This window comes from Coregonus clupeaformis, chromosome 12 (assembly GCF_020615455.1).
Source record: "Coregonus clupeaformis isolate EN_2021a chromosome 12, ASM2061545v1, whole genome shotgun sequence".
NCBI lineage: Eukaryota > Metazoa > Chordata > Actinopteri > Salmoniformes > Salmonidae > Coregonus > Coregonus clupeaformis.
In genome coordinates, this window is record NC_059203.1 from 61,914,086 (window position 1) to 61,935,639 (window position 21,554).

The window sequence follows — 21,554 nt, forward strand, 5'->3', positions numbered from 1 at the left end:
AAGCCTACTAATGACCTACCACTAGTATTGAGTAAAGCCTGAGTTCAATGTACGCTGATGACTCAACATTATACAAGTTAGCTACCACAGCAAGAGAAATCCCTGCAACACTTAAAGAGCTGCAGTCAGTTTTATAAAGGGTGGCAAGTAATAAGCTAGTCCTAAATATATCTAAAACTAAAAGCATTGATATTTGGGACAAATTAGCTAAACCCTAAACCTCATCTAAATCTTGTAATGAATAATGTGGCAATTGAGCAAGTTGAGGAGACTAAACTGCTTGGTGTAACTCTAGATTGTAAACTGACATGGTCAAAACATATTGATGCAATGGTAGCTAAGATGGGGAGAGGTCTGTCTGTGATAAAGCGCTCTTCTGATTTCTTGACATCACAATCAACCAAACAAGTCCTACAGGCCCTAGTTTTATCATGCCTGGACTACTACTCAGTTATATGGTCAAGTGACACAAAGGAGGATAGGCAAATTACAGTTGGCCCAAAACAGCGCAGCACAGCTGGCCCTTGGATGTAGACAGAGCGCTAACATGTCAATATTTCCTGGGTCAAAGTAGTTTAGATATTGACTGCATCACTACTTGTCTTTGTGAGGGCTAACACACAGCTCAGACACCCATACATACCGCACAAGACATGCCACCAGGGGTCTCTTCACAGTCCAAGTCCAGAACAGACTCTGGGAAACGTGCAGTACTACATAGACCTCTTCCACATCAAGTAACTGAAGCGAGCAGTGAAATCAGATTTAAAAAATAGATAAAACACCTTACGGCACAACACAGACTGTGAAGAGACGCATACTCACACACATGCTGGCTGCATCACCGCTTCATATGGAAACTGCAAGGCACACGACTACAAGGCGCTACAAAGAGTGGTGAGTACGGCCCAGTACATCCAGGACATCTATACCATGTTTACGAAGGATGTGACATAACATTTGATTTGAGCAGAAATACAACCTACAAAACATAAATGGCCCCTCCCCTCCCATAGGCTACTTTCTGTCCCTAACACTAAAACAAAATAATACAACAATGAAATCCAAAATGTTCATCAAATAAACTGAATAAAAACTAGTAAATCAACTCGGAAAACTAACTGAAACTAAACTGAAATTCAAATAAAAAACAACAAACTAATATAAAAACCCAATACTATAATAACCTTGGTCTGTTTTGTTGAACATACTTTGTTGAACATGCTTGTGTATAAAAGTTGATAAAGCACTGTTGTCGTTGTTTTACTTAGGATACGACTTCCGTTCATGCCAGAGATCTTGAAGTCGTCTAGTAGCTGAACCACCTTCTCTCTGCTGGGGTCGTTCTGGTCCGTGTTCCTCACTGATCTCAGCAGCTTGATCTCATCCAGGGCTGTCTCAGTATAGTGCTCTGCACTCTTCACCACCTTCATGGCCACAAAACGCTTCCCCCTGGAAATACAGGACAACATACAGTGTACAAAACATTAGGAACACCCTCCTAATATTGAGTTGCACCCCTTTTGCCCTCAGAACAGCCTCAATTCGTCGGGGCATGGACTACAAGGTGTCGAAAGCGTTCCACAGGGATGCTGGCTCATGTTGACTCCAATGCTTCCCACAGTTGTGTCAAGTTGGCTGGATGTCCCTTGGGTGGTGGACCATTTTTGATACACATGGGAAACTGTTGTGTGTGGAAAGAATACACAGCAGCTTTGCGGTTCTTGACACACTCAAACTGGTGCGCATGGCACCTACAACCATACCCCGTTCAAAGGCACTTATATAAAAAAAATTAACTCCCCGCCCCTCCTCCAAATATAATATACCGCACAAAAATATAAACGCAACAATTTCAACGATTTTACTGATTTAGAGTTCATAAAAGGAAATCACTCAATTGTGATAAATTCATTTGGCCCTAATCAATGGATCTCACATGACTGGGCATGGGCCCACCCACTGTGGAGCCAGGCCCAGTCAATCAGAATGAGTTTTTCCCCACAAAAGGGCTTTATTACAGACAGAAATTCTACTCAGTTTCATCAGCTGTCCTGGTGGCTTGTCTCAGATGATCCCGCAGGTGAAAAAGCCGGATGTGGAGGTCCTGGGCTGGCGTGTTTATACGTGGTCTGCGGTTGAGGCCAGTTGGAGGTACTGCCAAAATCTCTAAAACGACATTGAAGGTGGCTTATGGTAGATAAATGAACATTCAATTATTTGGTAATAGCTCTGGTGGACAATCCTGCAGTCAACATGTCAATTGCACATTCCCTCAAAACTTGTAGCATTGTGTTGTGTGACAAAACTGCACATTTTAGGGGGTCTTTTGTCCCCAGCACAAGGTGCACCTGTGAAATTATCATGCTGTTTAATCAGCTTCTTGATATGCCAAACCTATCAGGTGAATTGATTTTCTTGGCAAAGGAGAAATGGTCACTAACAGGGATGTAAACAAATTTGTGCAAACATTGAGAGAAATTACCTTTCTGTGCGTATGGAAAATTTCTGGGATCTTTTATTTCAGCTCGTGAAACATGGGACCAACACTACATGTTGCGTTTATATTTTTGTTCAGTGTAGATCACCCCTTTACAAAAACAGAAATTGAAAAGGCAATTTCCTCTCTACAATCCGGCAAATCACCAGGAGACGATGGCTTTCCCCCAGAGTTTTATAAGGATTTGCTTATTCCGCTCTTGATGGATGTTCTAAATTTAGCTGCTGAGATGCAGAGCCTACCGGACTCCCTTTCCATGGCTATTATAACAGTAATACATAAGAAAAATAAAGATCCTCTACAATGCTCTTCCTATAGGCCGATCTCGCTCCTCAATGCCGACTATAAATCAATTTCTAAAGGCGATGGCTAATAGATTAGGACAATATTTGCCAAACCTGATCAACACAGATCAAATGGGCTTTATACAGAAAATACCCTCCACCAATAATTTGTGCAGGTTATTCAACATAATTCACATGGCCAGTGTAAAGAGCAATCCTAGTATAGCAGTTTCTCTAGCCACTTTCCCCGCTCCTTTTGGTGCTAGCCATAGTTCACCTGGCGGAGGCCATAAGAGCGGATCTTGGCATAAAGGGTTTTCAGATGGGCCAGATTGCGAACAATGAGATCTTGTGTGCTGAGAACATTATCTTGCTCATCTTTGACCGGACCAGATGCCTCTCAAAACTACAGACGCTTTGGGTACATACAGCTCTATATCAGGTTACAAAGTCAACATGGACAAAAGTGAAGTACTTCCATTGACTCGGTTTGTTTATAGCATCTGTGACAGTTCCCTTCAGATGGTTGCCACAGGGGTTCAAATATCTAGGAATCACAGTTGATAATGACTTAAGAAATGTGTACAAGCTTAACTACCCTGTCTTGGTTCAGAAGGTGGTGGATGACTTGAATAGATGGATAGATACAGTGGGGAAAAAAAGTATTTAGTCAGCCACCAATTGTGCAAGTTCTCCCACTTAAAAAGATGAGAGGCCTGTAATTTTCATCATAGGTACAGGTCAACTATGACAGACAAATTGAGAATTTTTTTTCTCCAGAAAATCATATTGTAGGATTTTTAATGAATTTATTTGCAAATTATGGTGGAAAATAAGTATTTGGTCACCTACAAACAAGCAAGATTTCTGGCTCTCACAGACCTGTAACTTCTTCTTTAAGAGGCTCCTCTGTCCTCCACTCGTTACCTGTATTAATGGCACCTGTTTGAACTTGTTATCAGTATAAAAGACACCTGTCCACAACCTCAAACAGTCACACTCCAAACTCCACTATGGCCAAGACCAAAGAGCTGTCAAAGGACACCAGAAACAAAATTGTAGACCTGCACCAGGCTGGGAATACTGAATCTGCAATAGGTAAGCAGCTTGGTTTGAAGAAATCAACTGTGGGAGCAATTATTAGGAAATGGAAGACATACAAGACCACTGATAATCTCCCTCGATCTGGGGCTCCACGCAAGATCTCACCCCGTGGGGTCAAAATGATCACAAGAACGGTGAGCAAAAATCCCAGAACCACACGGGGGGACCTAGTGAATGACCTGCAGAGAGCTGGGACCAAAGTAACAAAGCCTACCATCAGTAACACACTACGCCGCCAGGGACTCAAATCCTGCAGTGCCAGACGTGTCCCCCTGCTTAAGCCAGTACATGTCCAGGCCCGTCTGAAGTTTGCTAGAGTGCATTTGGATGATTCAGAAGAGGATTGGGAGAATGTCATATGGTCAGATGAAATCAAAATATAACTTTTTGGTAAAAACTCAACTCGTCGTGTTTGGAGGACAAAGAATGCGGAGTTGCATCCAAAGAACACCATACCTACTGTGAAGCATGTGGGTGGAAACATCATGCTTTGGGGCTGTTTTTCTGCAAAGGGACCAGGACGACTGATCCGTGTAAAGGAAAGAATGAATGGGGCCATGTATCGTGAGATTTTGAGTGAAAACCTACTTCCATCAGCAAGGGCATTGAAGATGAAACGTGGCTGGGTCTTTCAGCATGACAATGATCCCAAACACACCCCCCGGGCAACGAAGGAGTGGCTTCGTAAGAAGCATTTCAAGGTCCTGGAGTGGCCTAGCCAGTCTCCAGATCTCAACCCCATAGAAAATCTTTGGAGGGAGTTGAAAGTCCGTGTTGCCCAGCGTCAGCCCCAAAACATCACTGCTCTAGAGGAGATCTGCATGGAGGAATGGGCCAAAATACCAGCAACAGTGTGTGAAAACCTTGTGAAGACTTACAGAAAACGTTTGACCTGTGTCATTGCCAACAAAGGGTATATAACAAAGTATTGAGAAACTTTTGTTATTGACCAAATACTTATTTTCCACCATAATTTGCAAATAAATTCATAAAAAATCCTACAATGTGATTTTCTGGATTTTTTTCTCTCATTTTGTCTGTCATAGTTGACGTGTACCTATGATGGAAATTACAGGCCTCTCTCATCTTTTTAAGTGGGAGAACATGCACAATTGGTGGCTGACTAAATACTTTTTTTCCCCACTGTATGCCTCTTACATTATTTGGGAGAATTAACTGTTTTAAGATTAACGTTCTGCCTATGATGATGTATCCATTTCAATCTTAACGTATATCCCTACCCGAGTGTTACTTTAAGTCTCTTAACAAGACCATTAGACAATTTGTATGGAACCGTAAAACTTCAAGGGTGAGCATGGACAAATTAACATGGGATTGTAGTCTAGGAGGTCTCTGCCTACCAAATTTGAATTGAATGTTCATTTCTCTACCAATGTCGTTTTAGAGAATTTGGCAGTAGGTCCAACCGGCCTCACAACCGCAGACCACGTGTATGGCATCGTATAGTTTGTTTTGGTCTTCCTGTGTGAGGTGCAGTAGTTCAATAGTAGACAGAAATGTGTCCATCATTGCTGGTTCAGTTCCATCAGAAGTGTATAACTTAGAATAGTATTGTTTAAATGACTCAATCTCTTCGGGGTTGTGAGATGCTTGACTGAGTTGAGAGTTGATGGTTCTCGAATTCTCCTCCGCTTTTATCTGCCAGGCCAAGACCTGGTGCGTTTTCTCCCCCAATTCATAATATCTTTGCCTAGTTCTAAGAATAAATAGCCTTTTCAGTTTTGTAAGTACTTAGGATATTATATTGTAGTTTTTTATTCACCAATGAGCGGTATGTTTCTTTAGAGACAGATTTTTGGCGTTCCTTTTGTAGTAGGATTTCGTTCTCTAATTCATTCAATTCAGCAGTGTATTTATTTCGGAGACCTTTGGTATAGGAAATGATTTGACCCCTAAGAAAGGCCATTAATGTATCCCAGAGTACAACACTATAGGGAGAGGACGGACAGTTTGTTTCACAGAAAACTTAATTTGGTCTCTGATAAATTGACATAATTTTGCCCGTTTCAAAAGAGTTGGGTTTAGGCGTCATCTAGAGGTCCCTTGAACTCCATCCGGCATCCAAACAGAAAGTGTGAGGGGAGAATGGTCTGAGATGGTTCTGGATAAATATTCAGTTTCCACAACTCTATGGGTTAACTGAGCTGATAGGAGAAAATCATCAATCCGGGTATGAGAGTAATAAGGGCCGGAGTAGAATGAGTAGTCTTGGGGATGGAGTGGTCTCCATGTGTCTCTCAAATTTAAGTATTTCATAAATGATCAAGTGCATTTGGCTGACGTAAGTCAATAAGGTTACTTTAGTTGAGGAAGGATATATCGAGAATCGGATCCAGACAATTTAAGAGTGTTCCCTGAAATTCTGCTACCTTGAGGAATATGTCTTGAATAAAAATGTGATCATAATTAGGTGCATATACATTTAGCAAGGTTCAAGATGCAGAATACATTCTGCCATGGACCACTACATCACGTCCCAGTGGATCAACAATTGTTTTCGTTACATAGAAGGGTAAATTCTTATTGATTAACACAGCTACTCCCAGTGTATTTGTGTTAAATGAAGAGGCAAAGACCTGTCCCAACCATTCCCTCTAACTTTTTAATGGTCTGCCCCTGTTAGATGTGTTTCTTGTATAAACGCAACATCAGTCTTTAGCTTTTCAAGTACATAAGCACTCATTTTCGTTTAACAGGTCCATTCAGTCCATTAACTTTCAATGATGTATGATTTACCATCTTAGCCATATTGTTCTGTTCACTCAGTACATGAATGCAAATGTCAGGAATATGTCTCTGGTGAAAATAAATAGCTTGTTTCAATGGATATTGGGATCTTACCTCATTGATCTGTCCTTTGCAAGGCAGCTACAGTATAATCCAGCAAAGCAGTCCTACCGGTTATACAACTAATAAGGTAGGCTAGTGGGATACAGCAGTGAAATTAGCAGTGAAATTAGCCTGGTCCGCTAGCCAATCAACCATGTCCTGAGCGGATCGCCTTCAGTCCGCTGAGAAAAGTTGCAACTTCTTTGGTCGCTTTGAAGAATCTTCTCTGTCCGCCATGGACGATTCTCATCGTTGCAGGTTGAAGCAGCGCAAAGGGAATGTTCTTGGAGCTAAGTAATTTTTTCACCTGTTCGAATTCCTTCCTGCGTTTGAACATCCCAGGATGCATGTCTGGAAAGAATCCCACTGTGTAGCATCACTCCCTTCTCTTTGAAATGTTTGGCCGCAGTGCTGAAAACTCTCTCTGTCCTGGTACACTATATATACACAAAAGTATGTGGACATCCCTTCAAATTAGTGGATTCTGCTATTTCAGCCACACCCGTTGCGGACAGGTACAGTGCATTCGAAAAGTATTCAGACCCCAGCCTTATTCTAAAATTGATTAAATTGCTTTTTTCCCTCATCAATCTACACACAATACCCCATAATGACAAAGCAAAATCAGATAAATATCACATTTACATAGTACTTTGTTGAAGCACCTTTGGCAGCGATTACAGCCTAGAGTCTTCTTGGGTATGACGCTACAAGCTTTCCTTCGACCTCATGGCTTGGATTTTGCTTTTTACATGCACTGTCAAATGTGGGACCTTATATAGACAAATCATGTCCAATCATTTGAATTTACCACAGGTGGACTCCAATCAAGTTGTAGAAACATCTCAAGGATGATCAATGGAAACAGGATGAACACCTGAGCTTCAATTCTAGTCTCATAGCAAAGGGTCTGAATACTTATGTAAATAAGGTATTTTTGTAATAATTTTTTTATACATTTGCAAAAATGTATAAAAACCTGGTTTTCGCTTTGGCATCATGGGGTATTTTTTATTTTTTCACCTTTATTTAACTAGGCAAGTCAGTAAAGAACAAATTCTTATTTACAATGACGGCCTACACCGGCCAAACCCGGACAACGCTGGGCCAATTGTGCGCCGCCCTATGGGACTCCCAATCACGGCTGGTTGTGATACAGCCTGGAATCGATCCAGGGGGTCTGTAGTGACGCCTCAAGCATTGAGATGCAGTGCCTTAGACCGCTGCACCACTCGGGAGCCCTACAATCTATTGTGTGTAGATTGATGATGAAAAACATTTATTTAATCCATTTTAGAATAAGGCTATAACCTAACAAAATGTGGAAAAAGTGAAGGGGTCTGAATACTTTCCGAATGCACTGTATATAAAATCGAGCACACCGCCATGCAATCTCCATAGACAAACATTGGCAGTAGAATGGCCTTACTGAAGAAGTAAGTGACTTTCAACGTGGCACTGTCATAGGATGCCACCTTTCCAACAAGTCAGTTAGTCAAATATCTTCCCTGCTAGAGCTGCCCAACTGTAAGTGCTGTTATTGTGAAATGGAAATGTCTAGGAGCAACAACGGCTCAGCCGAGAAGTGGTAGGCCACACAAGCTCACAGAACAGGACTGCAGAGTGCTGAAGTGCGTAAAAATTGTCTGTCGTCGGTTGCAACACTCACTACCGAGTTTCAAACTGCCACTGGAAGCAACGTCAGCACAATAACTGTTCGTCGGGAGCTTCATGAAATGGGTTTCCATGGCCGAGCAGCCGCACACAAGCCTAAGATCACCATGCGCAATGCCAAGCGTCAGCTGGAGTGGTGTAAAGCTTGCCGCCATCGGACTCTGGAGCAGTGGAAACGCGTTCTCTGAATCACACTTCACCATCTGGCAGTCCGATGGACGAATCTGGTTTGGCAGATGCCAGGAGAACGCTACCTGCCCCAATTCATAGTGCCAACTGTAAAGTTTGGTGGAGGAGGAAAAATGGTCTGGGGCTGTTTTTCTTGGTTCGGGCTAGGCCTCTTAGTTCCAGTGAAGGGAAATCTTAACGCTACAGCATACAATGACATTCAAGACGATTCTGTGCTTCCAACTTTTTGCCAACAGTTTGGGAAGGCCTTTTCCTGTGTAAGCATGACAATGCACCCGTGCACAAAGCGAGGACCATACAGAAATGGTTTGTCGAGATCGGTGTGGAAGAACTTGACTGGCCTGCACAGAGCCCTGACCTCAACCCCATCTAACACTTTTGGGATGAATTGTAACGCTGACTGCGGGCCTAATTGCCCAACATCAGTGCCCGACCGCACTAATGCTTGTGTGGCTGAATGGAAGCAAGTCTCGCAGCAATGTTCCAACGTCTAGTGGAAAGCCTTCCAAGAAGAGTGGATGCTGTTATATCAGCAAAGGGGGGACCAACTCCACATGATTTTGGAATGATATGTTTGACGAGCAGGTGTCCACATACTTCTGGTCATATAGTGTACCTAAGGAACCGAATGAGAAAGGGTTGTAGGTTCCGGTCAGGGGATGGGCGAGTGATCTGTACACCCGTTCGATGACCAGGGGCTCAGCAAAATGTTCTTTGCCCAGTAGGGAAGGGATAATGGCAGCAGACAAATCTATGGGGTCTGTCCCCTCACAGCCCTCGCGGAGGCCGATAATTCTGATGATGCCTACTGTAGTTTTCCAAATGGTCTACCTTATTCATCAGGTATTTGTTGTTTTATACTCGGTGTATTTTACAAACTCAAACACACGCACACAGAAAAACAAACACACACCTCTAATCAAAACACAACTTAGTTTAACATGCCTTTACACAGACCGATAGACACACTATAGATAAGATGTCAGAAAGACAAAGATACTATATGTCAACACTTACTGTATGTCCCAGGCCAGCCATACAGTGGAAAAATGTCCCCAGCCCAGCTTCCTGATCACATGGTATCTCCCATTGAACAGGTCTCCTATCTTCACATGGTGGTAACCTCCTGCAACAGTAACACATGGTAGTTGGTGTGTGTGTGTGTGTGTGTATGTGTGTATATACATACAGTGAGGGAAAAAAGTATTTGATCCCATTTTTTACATTTTACATTTTTAGTCATTTAGCAGACGCTCTTATCCAGAGCGACTTACATTATGCTTTTATTTTATTTTTCATACTGGCCCCCCGTGGGAATCAAACCCACAACCCTGGCGTTGCAAACGCCATGCTCTACCAACTGAGCTCCATCCCTGCCGGCCATTCCCTCCCCTACCCTGGACGACGCTGGGCCAATTGTGCGCCGCCCCATGGGTCTCCCGGTGGCGGTCGGCTACGACAGAGCATGGATTCGAACCAGGATCTCTAGTGGCACAGCTAGCACTGCGATGCAGTGCCTTAGACCACTGCGCCACTCAGGAGTGGCGTTTTGATTTTGTACGTTTGCCCACTGACAAAGAAATGATCAGTCTATAATTTTAATGGTAGGTTTATTTGAACAGTGAGAGACAGAATAACAACAAAAAAATCCAGAAAAACATAAATTGATTTGCATTTTAATGAGGGAAAAGTATTTGACCCCCTCTCAATCAGAAAGATTTCTGGCTCCCAGGTGTCTTTTATACAGGTAACGAGCTGAGATTAGGAGCACACTCTTAAAGGGAGTGCTCCTAATCTTAGCTTGTTACCTTTATAAAAGACACCTGTCCACAGAAGCAATCAATCAATCAGATTCCAAACTCTCCACCATGGCCAAGACCAAAGAGCTCTCCAAGGATGTCAGGGACAAGATTGTAGACCTACACAAGGCTGGAATGGGCTACAAGACCGTCGCCAAGCAGCTTGGTGAGAAGGTGACAACAGTTGGTGTGATTATTCGCAAATGGAAGGAACACAAAAGAACTGTAAATCTCCCTCGGCCTGGGGCTCCATGCAAGATCTCACCTCGTGGAGTTGCAATGATCATGAGAACGGTGAGGAATCAGCCCAGAACTACACGGGAGGATCTTGTCAATGATCTCAAGGCAGCTGGGACCAGTCACCAAGAAAACAATTGGTAACACACTACGCCGTGAAGGACTGAAATCCTGCAGCGCCCGCAAGGTCCCCGTGCTCAAGAAAGCACATATACAGGCCCGTCTGAAGATTGACAATGAACTGGGTGAAAGTGTTGTGGTCAGATGAGACCAAAATGGAGCTCTTTGGCATCAACTCAACTCGCCGTGTTTGGAGGAGGAGGAATGGTGCCTATGACCCCAAAAACACCATCCACACCGTCAAACATGGAGGTGGAAACATTATGCTTTGGGGGTGTTTTTCTGCTAAGGGGACAGGACAACTTCAACGCATCAAAGGGACGATGGGTGAGAACCTCCTTCCCTCAGCCAGGGTATTGAAAATGGGTCGTAGATGGGTATTCCAGCATGACAATTACCCAAAAAACACAGCCAAGGCAACAAAGGAGTGGCTCAAGAAGAAGCACATTAAGGTCCTGGAGTGGCCTAGCCAGTCTCCAGACCTTAATCCCATAGAAAATATGTGGAGGGAGCTGAAGGTTCGAGTTGCCAAACGTCAGCCTCGAAACCTTAATGACTTGGAGAAGATCTGCAAAGAGGAGTGGAACAAAATCCCTCCTGAGATGTGTGCATACCTGGTGGCCAACTACAATAAACGTCTGACCTCTGTGATTGCCAACAAGGGTTTTGCCACCAAGTACTAAGTCGTGTTTTGCAGAGGGGTGAAATACTTATTTCCCTCATTAAAATGCAAATGATTTTTATACGATTTTTGACATGCGTTTTTCTGGATTTTGTTGTTGTTATTCTGTCTGTCACTGTTGAAATAAACCTACCATTAAAATTATAGACTGATCACGTCTTTGTCAGTGGGAAAACGTACAAAATCAGCAGGGGATCAATACTTTTTGTCAGTCAGTATATATATATATACACATACACACAGCTCAAAAAAATTAAGGGAACACTTAAACACAATGTAACTCCAAGTCAATCACACTTCTGTGAAATCAAACTGTCCACTTAGGAAGCAACACTGATTGACAATAAATTTCACATGCTGTTGTGCAAATGGAATAGACAACAGGTGGAAATTATAGGCAATTAGCAAGACACCCCCAATAAAGGACTGGTTTTGCAGGTGGTGACCACAGACCACTTCTCAGTTCCTATGCTTCCTGGCTGATGTTTTGGTCACTTTTGAATGCTGGCGGTGCTTTCACACTAGTGGTAGCATGAGACGGAGTCTACAACCCACACAAGAGGCTCAGGTAGTGCAGCTCATCCAGGATGGCACATCAGTGCGAGCTGTGGCAAGAAGGTTTGCTGTGTCTGTCAGCGTAGTGTCCAGAGCATGGAGGCGCCACCAGGAGACAGGCCAGTACATCAGGAGACGTGGAGGAGGCCGTAGGAGGGCAACAACCCAGCAGCAGGACTGCTACCTCCGCCTTTGTGCAAGGAGGAGCAGGAGGAGCACTGCAAAATGACCTCCAGCAGGCCACAAATATGCATGTGTCTGCTCAAACGGTCAGAAACAGACTCCATGAGGGTGGTATGAGGGCCCGACGTCCACAGGTGGGGGTTGTGCTTACAGCCCAACACCGTGCAGGACGTTTGGCATTTGTCAGAGAACACCAAGATTGGCAAATTCGCCACTGGCGCCCTGTGCTCTTCACAGATGAAAGCAGGTTCACACTGAGCACGTGGAGAACGTTCTGCTGCCTGCAACATCCTCCAGCATGACCGGTTTGGCGGTGGGTCAGTCATGGTGTGGCATTTCTTTGGGGGGCCACACAGCCCTCCATGTGCTCGCCAGAGGTAGCCTGACTGCCATTAAGTACCGAGATGAGATCCTCAGACCCCTTGTGAGACCATATGCTGGTGCGGTTGGCCCTGGGTTCCTCCTAATGCAAGACAATGCTAGACCTCATGTGGCTGGAGTGTGTCAGCAGTTCCTGCAAGAGGAAGGCATTGATGCTATGGACCGCCCGTTCCCCAGACCTGAAACCAATTGAGCACATCTGGGACATCATGTCTCGCTCCATCCACCAACGCCACGTTGCACCACAGACTGTCCAGGAGTTGGCGGATGCTTTAGTCCAGGTCTGGGAGGAGATCCCTCAGGAGACCATCCGCCACCTCATCAGGAGCATGCCCAGGCGTTGTAGGGAAGTCATACAGGCACGTGGAGGCCACACACACTACTGAGCCTCATTTTGACTTGTTTTAAGGACATTACATCAAAGTTGGATCAGCCTGTAGTGTGGTTTTCCACTTTAATTTTGAGGGTGACTCCAAATCCAGACCTCCATGGGTTGATACATTTGATTTCCATTGATAATTTGTGTGATTTTGTTGTCAGCACATTCAACTATGTAAAGAAAAAAGTATTTAATAAGATGATTTCATTCATTCAGATCTAGGATGTGTTATTTTAGTGTTCCCTTAATTTTTTTGAGCAGTATATATGTGTGTGTGTACTGTATCTTACCCCTACAGTAGTCGTTGGGATCCTCCTGCTCCTCGTCATCAGAGCCCAGTATCTCCTCATCCTGGTCTGGGAGAGGAGAGTCATTATGCTGGGACGCACCCCCCCGCAGCGCAGGGTCTGGTCTGGAGAGAAAGCGAGAGGGTTATTGTAAATTAGCCTTTTCCGCTAATTTGGGATTGAGGTGTATAGCAGCTGGATCTACACAACCAATGTCATGGGACGTGGTTTAATCTTGACATTCTACTTTTAAAGGTCGGAAAACGTTTGACATTCTTTAATTTTTGAGTGATATGTCCCTTTAATACTCCCTGAAGCTGGGAGGTCAGGTCCCATCAACAGCTGTGATGCCTTTGTACATATACATTATTTAATCAATCCAAACAATCGGCCTCAATGGCAATAGGCCTAAGTGATATTGAGGTATCTGTCTCTGCATTCCAAATGTCACCCTTTATCTATTTAGTACACTTCTTTTGACCAGGACCCATAGGGTGCAATTTGGGATGCATCAGGTGTCATAATTGTGTATCCCCTACTCCACAACTTAAAGCAGGTGTAAATGTGAAATATATATACAGTAGCTCTGAGAATACAGTAGTTACTTCACTATACACACAGCGGACAGTGGAGAGTCAGTAGTGAGACTAAGTTGATGAAGTAGCTCATTAATGGAAATGTCTGTTTCTCTGTTCTCCCCGTGCTCTGTCATCATCATGTCTTTAATGGACTACTGCAGACGGACGCAGCACACTGCTTAACTCTTTAGAACCCATAGAGGCCGTTGACAACCTTTCTTTAAATTATTATGGTGGTCGCGAACCGCCTTGTTCTAACAATAATATCTGTGTCAATATCGCACAATTAACTTGCTAACAACCTGTTGTCATATTCGTGTGGCTGTTGTCATCAACCAGAAACAGGGTCAGCTGTCAAAGTTTTTTCCACTTCATTACTCAAAATGACGGCGCCGAAGCGGAAACGATTTTTCACTGTGAAAGATCCTGTATCTATGTTGGTTGGTGATACGGATTCGGACACGTCCTTGCACTGTGAAAAGCGATGATGTCAAGGTTAGTGAAATAAATAAGTAAAACAGCAGATATATCCAATGTTTGATGCTGTGAAACTTGGGGAATAGCTCTCAGATTAGCAAGTCCTGTCATGATAACTTGGTTGGTACAGGCGAGCACATCAGCAGTGGAGACTCAAATGATTGCTTTCAGTCTTATGGAAACAGTTGGTGTTAAGCTGTATATAGTCAACTAACTACTTGGTTGTTTTGTCTTGTTTCTACCGATTTAATTCATATGGAAAAGACCCAAGCTGCTTGCTATAGCTAGCTAGCTAGTTTGTCTGTCAGGCAAGAACAGTTGCGTGTAGCGGTAAATTTGGGCTGCGCTCACGAAGCGTCAACCTCAGCTGTCAGTTTCACTAGCTAGCCATACAGACAAGTTTCAAGTTTTAATGTCACATGCACAAGTACAGTGAAATGCCTTTCTTGCAAACTCAAAACCCCACAATGCAATAATCAATAACAATGTACTACTAAATAAAACAAGAAATAAGAAGGAATATGAAATGCACAATAAAGTAAGTAAGCATACTATAGACACAGGAAATATTCAGTTCCAATACCATATTTACAATGTGCAGGGATACTGGAGTGATGGAGGTAGATATGGATAAGGGGACTAGGCAACAGGATACAAGATGTTAACTCAGTCTGTGTACCTATTTTGTTAGCTATTGATCAGTCATATTGCTTGGGGATAGAAGCTGTTCAAGAGCCTGTTGGTGTCAGACTTGATGCACCGGTACCTCTTTCCTTGCGGCAGCAGAGGAAATAGTCTATGGCTTGGGTGGTTGCAGTCTAACAATTTCCCTTCTTTTCACACCGCCTGATATAGAGGTCCTGGATGGCAGGGAGCTGATGTACTGTGCTGTCCGCACAACCCTCTGTAGCGCCATGCGATCGAGGGCGGTGCTGTTACCATACCAAGCAGTGATGCAGCCAGCCTCCTGAGGGGGAAGAGGCACTGTTGTGCCTTCTTCACAACTGTGCGTGTGTGTTCGGACCATTAAGTCTTTAGTGATTTGGACAATGAGGAACTTGAAGCGGTCTACCTGCTCCACTGCCGCCCGTCGATGTGGATGGGGGCGTGCTCGCCCCCCACTCCCCTTTCCTGTAGTCCACCACCAGCTCCTTGGTCTTGCTGATGTTGAGAGAGAGGTTGTTGCTCCGGCACCACACTGCCAGGTCACTGACGACCTCCCTGTAGGCGGACTCATCGTCGCCGGTGATCAGACCTACCACGCCGTGTCGTCAGCGATTGGTGTGGTGTTGGAGTCGTGTGTGAACAGTGAGTACAGGAGGGGACTAGCACACACCCCTGTGGGGCCCCTATGTTAAGGCTCAGTGTGGCGGAGGTGATGTTGCCTACCCTCACCACCTGGGGTTCGCCCGTCAGGAAGTCCAGGATCCAGGTGCAGAGGGAGGTGTTCAGACCCAGAGTCCTAAGCTTGGTGACGAGCTTGGAGGGGACAACGGTGTTGAACGCTGAGCTGTAGTCAATGAACAGCATTCTCACATAGGTATTCCTCTTATCTAGGTGGGTGAGGGCAGTGTGGAGAGCAATTGAGATTGTGTCGTCTATGGATCTGTTGGCGCAGTATTCAAATTGCAGTGGGTCTAGGATGGCGGAGTTAATGTGTGCCATAACCAGCCTCTCAAACCACTTCATGAATACAGAAGTGAGTGCTACAGGGCAGTAGTCATTGTGGCATGAAACCTTAAGAGTTCTTAGGAACAGGAATGATTGTGGTCATCTTAAAACATGTGGGGATTACAGACTGGGACAAGGTGAGGTTGAAAATTACTGTGAAAATGCCTGCCAGCTGTTCTGTGCATTCTCTGAGAACGTGCCCTGGAATACCGTCGGCCTCTGAGAGCGAGATCACCCAATCCATTGAGTTGGATAGCCATGGGGGGCATCTTGTCCGAGAGCCATGTTTATGAAAAGCAAAAAATATTGCAGTTCTGAGAGTCCCGTTGGTAGCAAATCCGCGATCGGAGGTCATTCATCATATTATCACGTGACTGCACATTGGCCGGTAGAATGGCGGGAAGAGGTGGCCGGTTTTTCCCTCGCCTTAATCTCACCAGGATCTCCCCTCTCTTGCCTCTGTAAAGCCGGCATTTCATCTTGGGAAACACTAAAATTTGGTCAGAATTACAGAGAGAGCCCAGGGACAATGAGTTGAAGTAGAAGCCAGAATTGGGGTAAGTAACTGCCAATCTGATGTTCAAAAGTTATTGTCGGTTGTAAGAAATTATAGCGGATACATTGTGAAAATACAGTAAAAACAAACAACAAAATAACCACAAAATAGCAAAGTTGGGTCGGAGCTTGAAAACAGCGGTCATCCAGTATGGTGTCATCTTGGACTTCTGGCCAACCACTAATTAGCCTCCGGAATTAAGGCTAGAGTAATTAGTGTTTATTTGTTGGGCCTAAATTATGGTTTGTCATGTTTGCTAAGTGTAGATATTCATAGGCTATATATTGCCTCGTTTTCATATTATTTGACAGCTTAGCTGTGTAGGGTAGATGCCCACGCAGTGGAGCTCATATGATTATTTGGATATTTGTTTACATAACCAGCTAACAAAGTTGCTAGTTTATTCATGTTTCGACCGATGCAATTAATTTGGAAACTGTCCCAGTTTTGTAACTAAATCAGCTAACATAACATCAAGCAAGAGTTGATTGGAGAGAGAGCGAGAGGGGTTTTGGATTTGTTTTTAAAAGTGTTAGGAACGTATATCTGTTCCAGGGCTTGTAATGGATTACAACATGACAATGGGCGGGGTTGACCATCTTGACCAACTGAGGAGCTATTACAATGTTGGACGCACAGGCAGAAAATGGTGGAAGTATGTATTTTGTCATCATAAACGTATATTGCCATCATAAACGTGTACATTCTCAGAAACTGCAGGAGCTGGTCCCCAAAGGCAATCAAAATGCATTTGTGATATGGCTATAGTGGCAGGAAGACGGGAGCCAAGAGTGTGGCACCAGGGCGTGTGGACTGAGTTGTAACTCATCATTTGAAAGCAGGTAAAGTTTGAAGGGCGCAAGAGAGGGTGGTGTGCATCCGGAGTGGACGCAGGGCAAAGAGTTGGAGATGCGTAGAAACCACCTTTGGGTGCTCTGTGTGTTCTGTGCCACTTTGCAGGATGGGGCCGTGCTTCCAGAAGTTCCATGACATGTTGTAGACTAAATGCAAACACTAAAGTGACAGTGTGAAATAGGGCTTTGGCGGTCATGAAATTGTCAGCCAGTGATTGTCAAGCAAATAACTGCCGGTCTCACGGTAATTGACCGTTAATTAACATAAACACCTTTAGCATCTCCTGGCTTCCACACATAGCCTACAAGCCACTGATGCAAACCTTTGGAACATCTACATTTTAGTCTAATAAATCCATTTAATAAAGCCTACACCATCACAATAAATCCATTATTTCTATTAGACAGGTCTAAAGAAACATGATATGCAGAAAATGTAGTCTATTTCAGAAGAACAGAATAACATACTCTGAGTTGTCCTTATGTTAGGCCCTGATCTGGCTATGCCATATGGCTGTGGGCTACACTAGTTCATTTAGCAGACAAGATTTGATTAGAATTCCGTTGCATTATTTATAGTATGAAGAATACAATTTTACATGGCTGAATAAAATAGAAAGGATATTTTCTCCAAACAATTTACGAGGGAGTGCGCACATGCAGCTATTCTGCGTTGAGCGGTTAACAAAGAAACTGGTCCTTCTATATGCTTAATTTAGAGTTATTTATGCAACTTTAGTTGTGATACAAACATTAGGCTATATGTTTAGATTAATACATTCTAAGGCTGCATGGTGGGACTAATGATGATTTGAAAAAAGTCACATGAAAGGCATGAGCTCTGCTCTGTGTCTTGCGCAAGCTGCACACACTTCATCAGTCTGTCATTGACAATTTGGCATGCATTTGATAATATTCTCACCAGGCCTTGAATTTCCCGGTGGCATCGACGGCCTTGTGTGGCCGTAATGCCGCCTAAAAAAATCCATGCCTTGCGACCAGTGGCCATTGTGCCCTTGGGCTAAATATAATCATTATAATTCCCTTCTCCCGGCTGCCGGTCACCGTGCTCCGAAGCACCCGTCAATCACATGGCTCTCTCAGATATCTGAATTATTATTAGCCAATGACCGTCACGTGATTGCAGCTCCGAAGTAGGCTACAAGTGAAGACCGACACATCAGGGACGCAACTGCGCGCGTCTTTCTTATCGAATACTAGTTCACTACGATTTGGCTTGACTGAATCGTTAAAATGTGAAAATTTCTCTGGTTAGTGTAGTGTATTTCAGCCTTTAGACACATGGGACCTCAGCACACAGAACTATAATTCATTCTATATCTATGCCACAGCCTTAGCGTGTGCGCGTGTTCTCCAGTCAGCTCGAGAGGCTGATGTTTGCCATGGGGTAAATCAGTGGGTGAAAACAGAGCAGCAAATGTCAATTTTTTTTAGACTAAGACACTGTCTGGTGTTTTTCCACTCAACACTGGAGGTCTGAGGAAGACTGGATTGTGGATCAAAATTAGTATTGACTTGCACACACACACACACACACACAACAGCACTGAGACAGAGGTGACCTAAAACCCAACAACCACCAACTCCTGTCATCTCAATGTCAGCTGAAACTGGTTAGCTGACTGGGATCAAGGGTCAAGTATAGCAGCACTATGCTGAACCTCAGGGACAACTACAAATTCATCCGTCCTTGATCTCATAGCGTTTTGAAAAGGAGGTGAAGTGAAAGAATACAAGGAATCAAGGAAAGATGAATAGACAAAGAGCCATGGTCCTCGTCCACAACAGCTGTAGGTTACAGGGATCCATCATCCTACACAACAATACCAGTGGTTATATTTGTTATTCCACTGCCTCCAGGTTTATACTGTGTGGGAGGAGGCAGGGTATGTTTCTTTTTTTTTTTATTTTTTTTTTTTAATCAGGCACTTCCTTGGCAACAACTTACAGATAATTTTATTGCACAATCAGTTTCATCAAACCAACAGATATACAATCCCATCTGGCAACACATTTAATATTCCATCACTTATCTTGTATTTATTTATGAGAAATTAGAAAAGGTTGTACTGAGTCGAGTGTCAATGTATGGACAAAAAGAAGGGGGAGAGAGAGAAAGTGTGAGTGTGTGTGTATATGTGTGATGTGCTTGCAAGTGTGGATACAGCCCCTTTTCTTGTGCTGGTATTGACTGTGAAAGTTAAATAAATCTGAGCCTTTGCTATCAGTACTTTTCCAGCTCACACCTCCAGCTGCACAGCATAGCACAGACAGCATGAAAAACACCTTGCCTGCATTATGCTAGTCAGTCTCACACACCAGGAATAAACCAGCAACATTCTCACGTTGTCACGCACACTAGAGGTCTTCACGGTTCCAAAAAGTTGGACCGGTTCCAAAATGGATCCGTGGCTTTCCCACCCGATTAGATTTCCAAAGACTGTTCCCGAGGACAGTCAGACCTGTCCTGAAAAGGCCTGTGGTCGGTGTCTCAGACTGCGTGACGGGAAGATAAAACAGACCCGGGTCCCCTGGTTCCAACCACACAAAGACTTGAACACCTGCCTCTCTATAACTGCATACCCAACTTGACACAACACAAGACTAATCAGACAGAGAGAAATAGAAAAGTGGATAGAATGAGGGAGAAAGAGGTGGGGAGTAGGGATGTGACAAATGTACAATTGTTAACGTTTTAACTGCCAATGTTTTTTTGTTTAAACCATGTGTCAAACTAATTCCACGGAGGGCCGAGTGTCTGCGGGTTTTTGATCCTCCCTTGTATTTGATTGATTCATTACAGTCACTAATTAGTAAAGAACTTCTCACCTGGTTGTCTAGGTCTTAATTGAAAGGAAAAACCAAAAACCTGCAGACCCTAGATTTTTATGTTGTAATTTTTATTTTTTATTTTTAAGAGTCAGTTAGGGATTTCTCTTAACGTTAACGATCCCAATGTCGTTTAAAAGTTCCCAACCCTAGTGGGGAGAGAGGGGTGGAGAGAAAGAGGGTGACAGACAATTATGATAGGGAAGGACGTGTAGACAATGTCACCGCCATTTTCCCGTCTCCATTGACGAGCAACTGTCACACCTGCTGTTGCATTCGTACCTGACACACACGCAACACACACAGTTCGACATTAACGCTTGTCCTCTTGTAGGGGACAAGTAAAAATAAAATAAATTCAGCAAAAAAAGAAAAGTTCCTTTTTCAGGACCCTGTCTTTCAAAGATAATTTGTAAAAATCCAAATACTTCACAGATTTTCATTTTAATGGGTTTAAACCCTGTTTCCCATGCTTGTTCAATGAACCATAAACAATTAATGAACATGCACCTGTGGAACGGTCGTTAAGACACTAACAGCTTACAGACGGTAGGCAATTAAGGTCACAGTTATGAAAACTTAGGACACTAAAGAGGCCTTTCTACTGACTCTGAAAAACACCAAAAGAAAGATGCCCAGGGTCCCTGCACATCTGTGTGAACGTGCCTTAGGCATGATGCAAGGAGGCATGAGGACTGCAGATGTGGCCAGGGCAATAAATTGCAATGTCTGTACTGTGAGACGCCTAAGACAGCGCTACAGGAAGACAGGACGGACAGCTGATCGTCCTCGCAGTGGCAGACCACATGTAACAACACCTGCACAGGATCGGTACATCCGAACATCACACCTGCGGGACAGGTACAGGATGGCAACAACAACTGCCCGAGTTACACCAGGAACGCACAATCCCTCCAGCAGTGCTCAGACTGTCCGCAATAGGCTGAGAGAGGCTAGACTGAGGGCTTGTAGGCATGACACTGCTTGTTCTGTGCGTGATTTCCTGCAAGACAGGAATGTCAGTGTTCTGCCATGGCCAGCGAAGAGCCCGGATCTCAATCCCATTGAGCACGCCTGGGACCTGTTGGATCCGAGGGTGAGGGCTAGGGCCATTCCCCCCAGAAATGTCCGGGAACTTGCAGGTGCCTTGGTGGAAGAGTGGGGTAACATCTCACAGCAAGAACTGGCAAATCTGGTGCAGTCCCTGAGGAGGAGATACAGTACTTAATGCAGCTGGTGTCCACACCAGATACTGACTGTTACTTTTGATTTTGACCCCCACTTTGTTCAGGGACACATTATTCAATTTCTGTTAGTCACATGTCTGTGGAACTTGTTCAGTTT

The 21,554-nt window shown here is 44.0% G+C and overlaps 1 protein-coding gene across 3 annotated transcripts in view; it reads right to left on the bottom strand.

The window, feature by feature from the left end:
- LOC121578332 (SRSF protein kinase 1) overlaps positions 1–21,554 on the bottom strand; it is a 71,636-nt gene that overhangs the window by 20,117 nt on the left and 29,965 nt on the right. For all 3 annotated transcript variants that reach the window (XM_041892646.2, XM_041892644.2, XM_041892645.2), the window contains 3 exons: positions 13,228–13,349; positions 9,619–9,727; positions 1,277–1,452 (listed from right to left, as the gene is read on the bottom strand). In XM_041892646.2, coding sequence (XP_041748580.2) covers positions 1,277–1,452; positions 9,619–9,727; positions 13,228–13,349 — 407 coding nt within the window. The remainder of the gene's footprint in view (positions 1–1,276; positions 1,453–9,618; positions 9,728–13,227; positions 13,350–21,554) is intronic.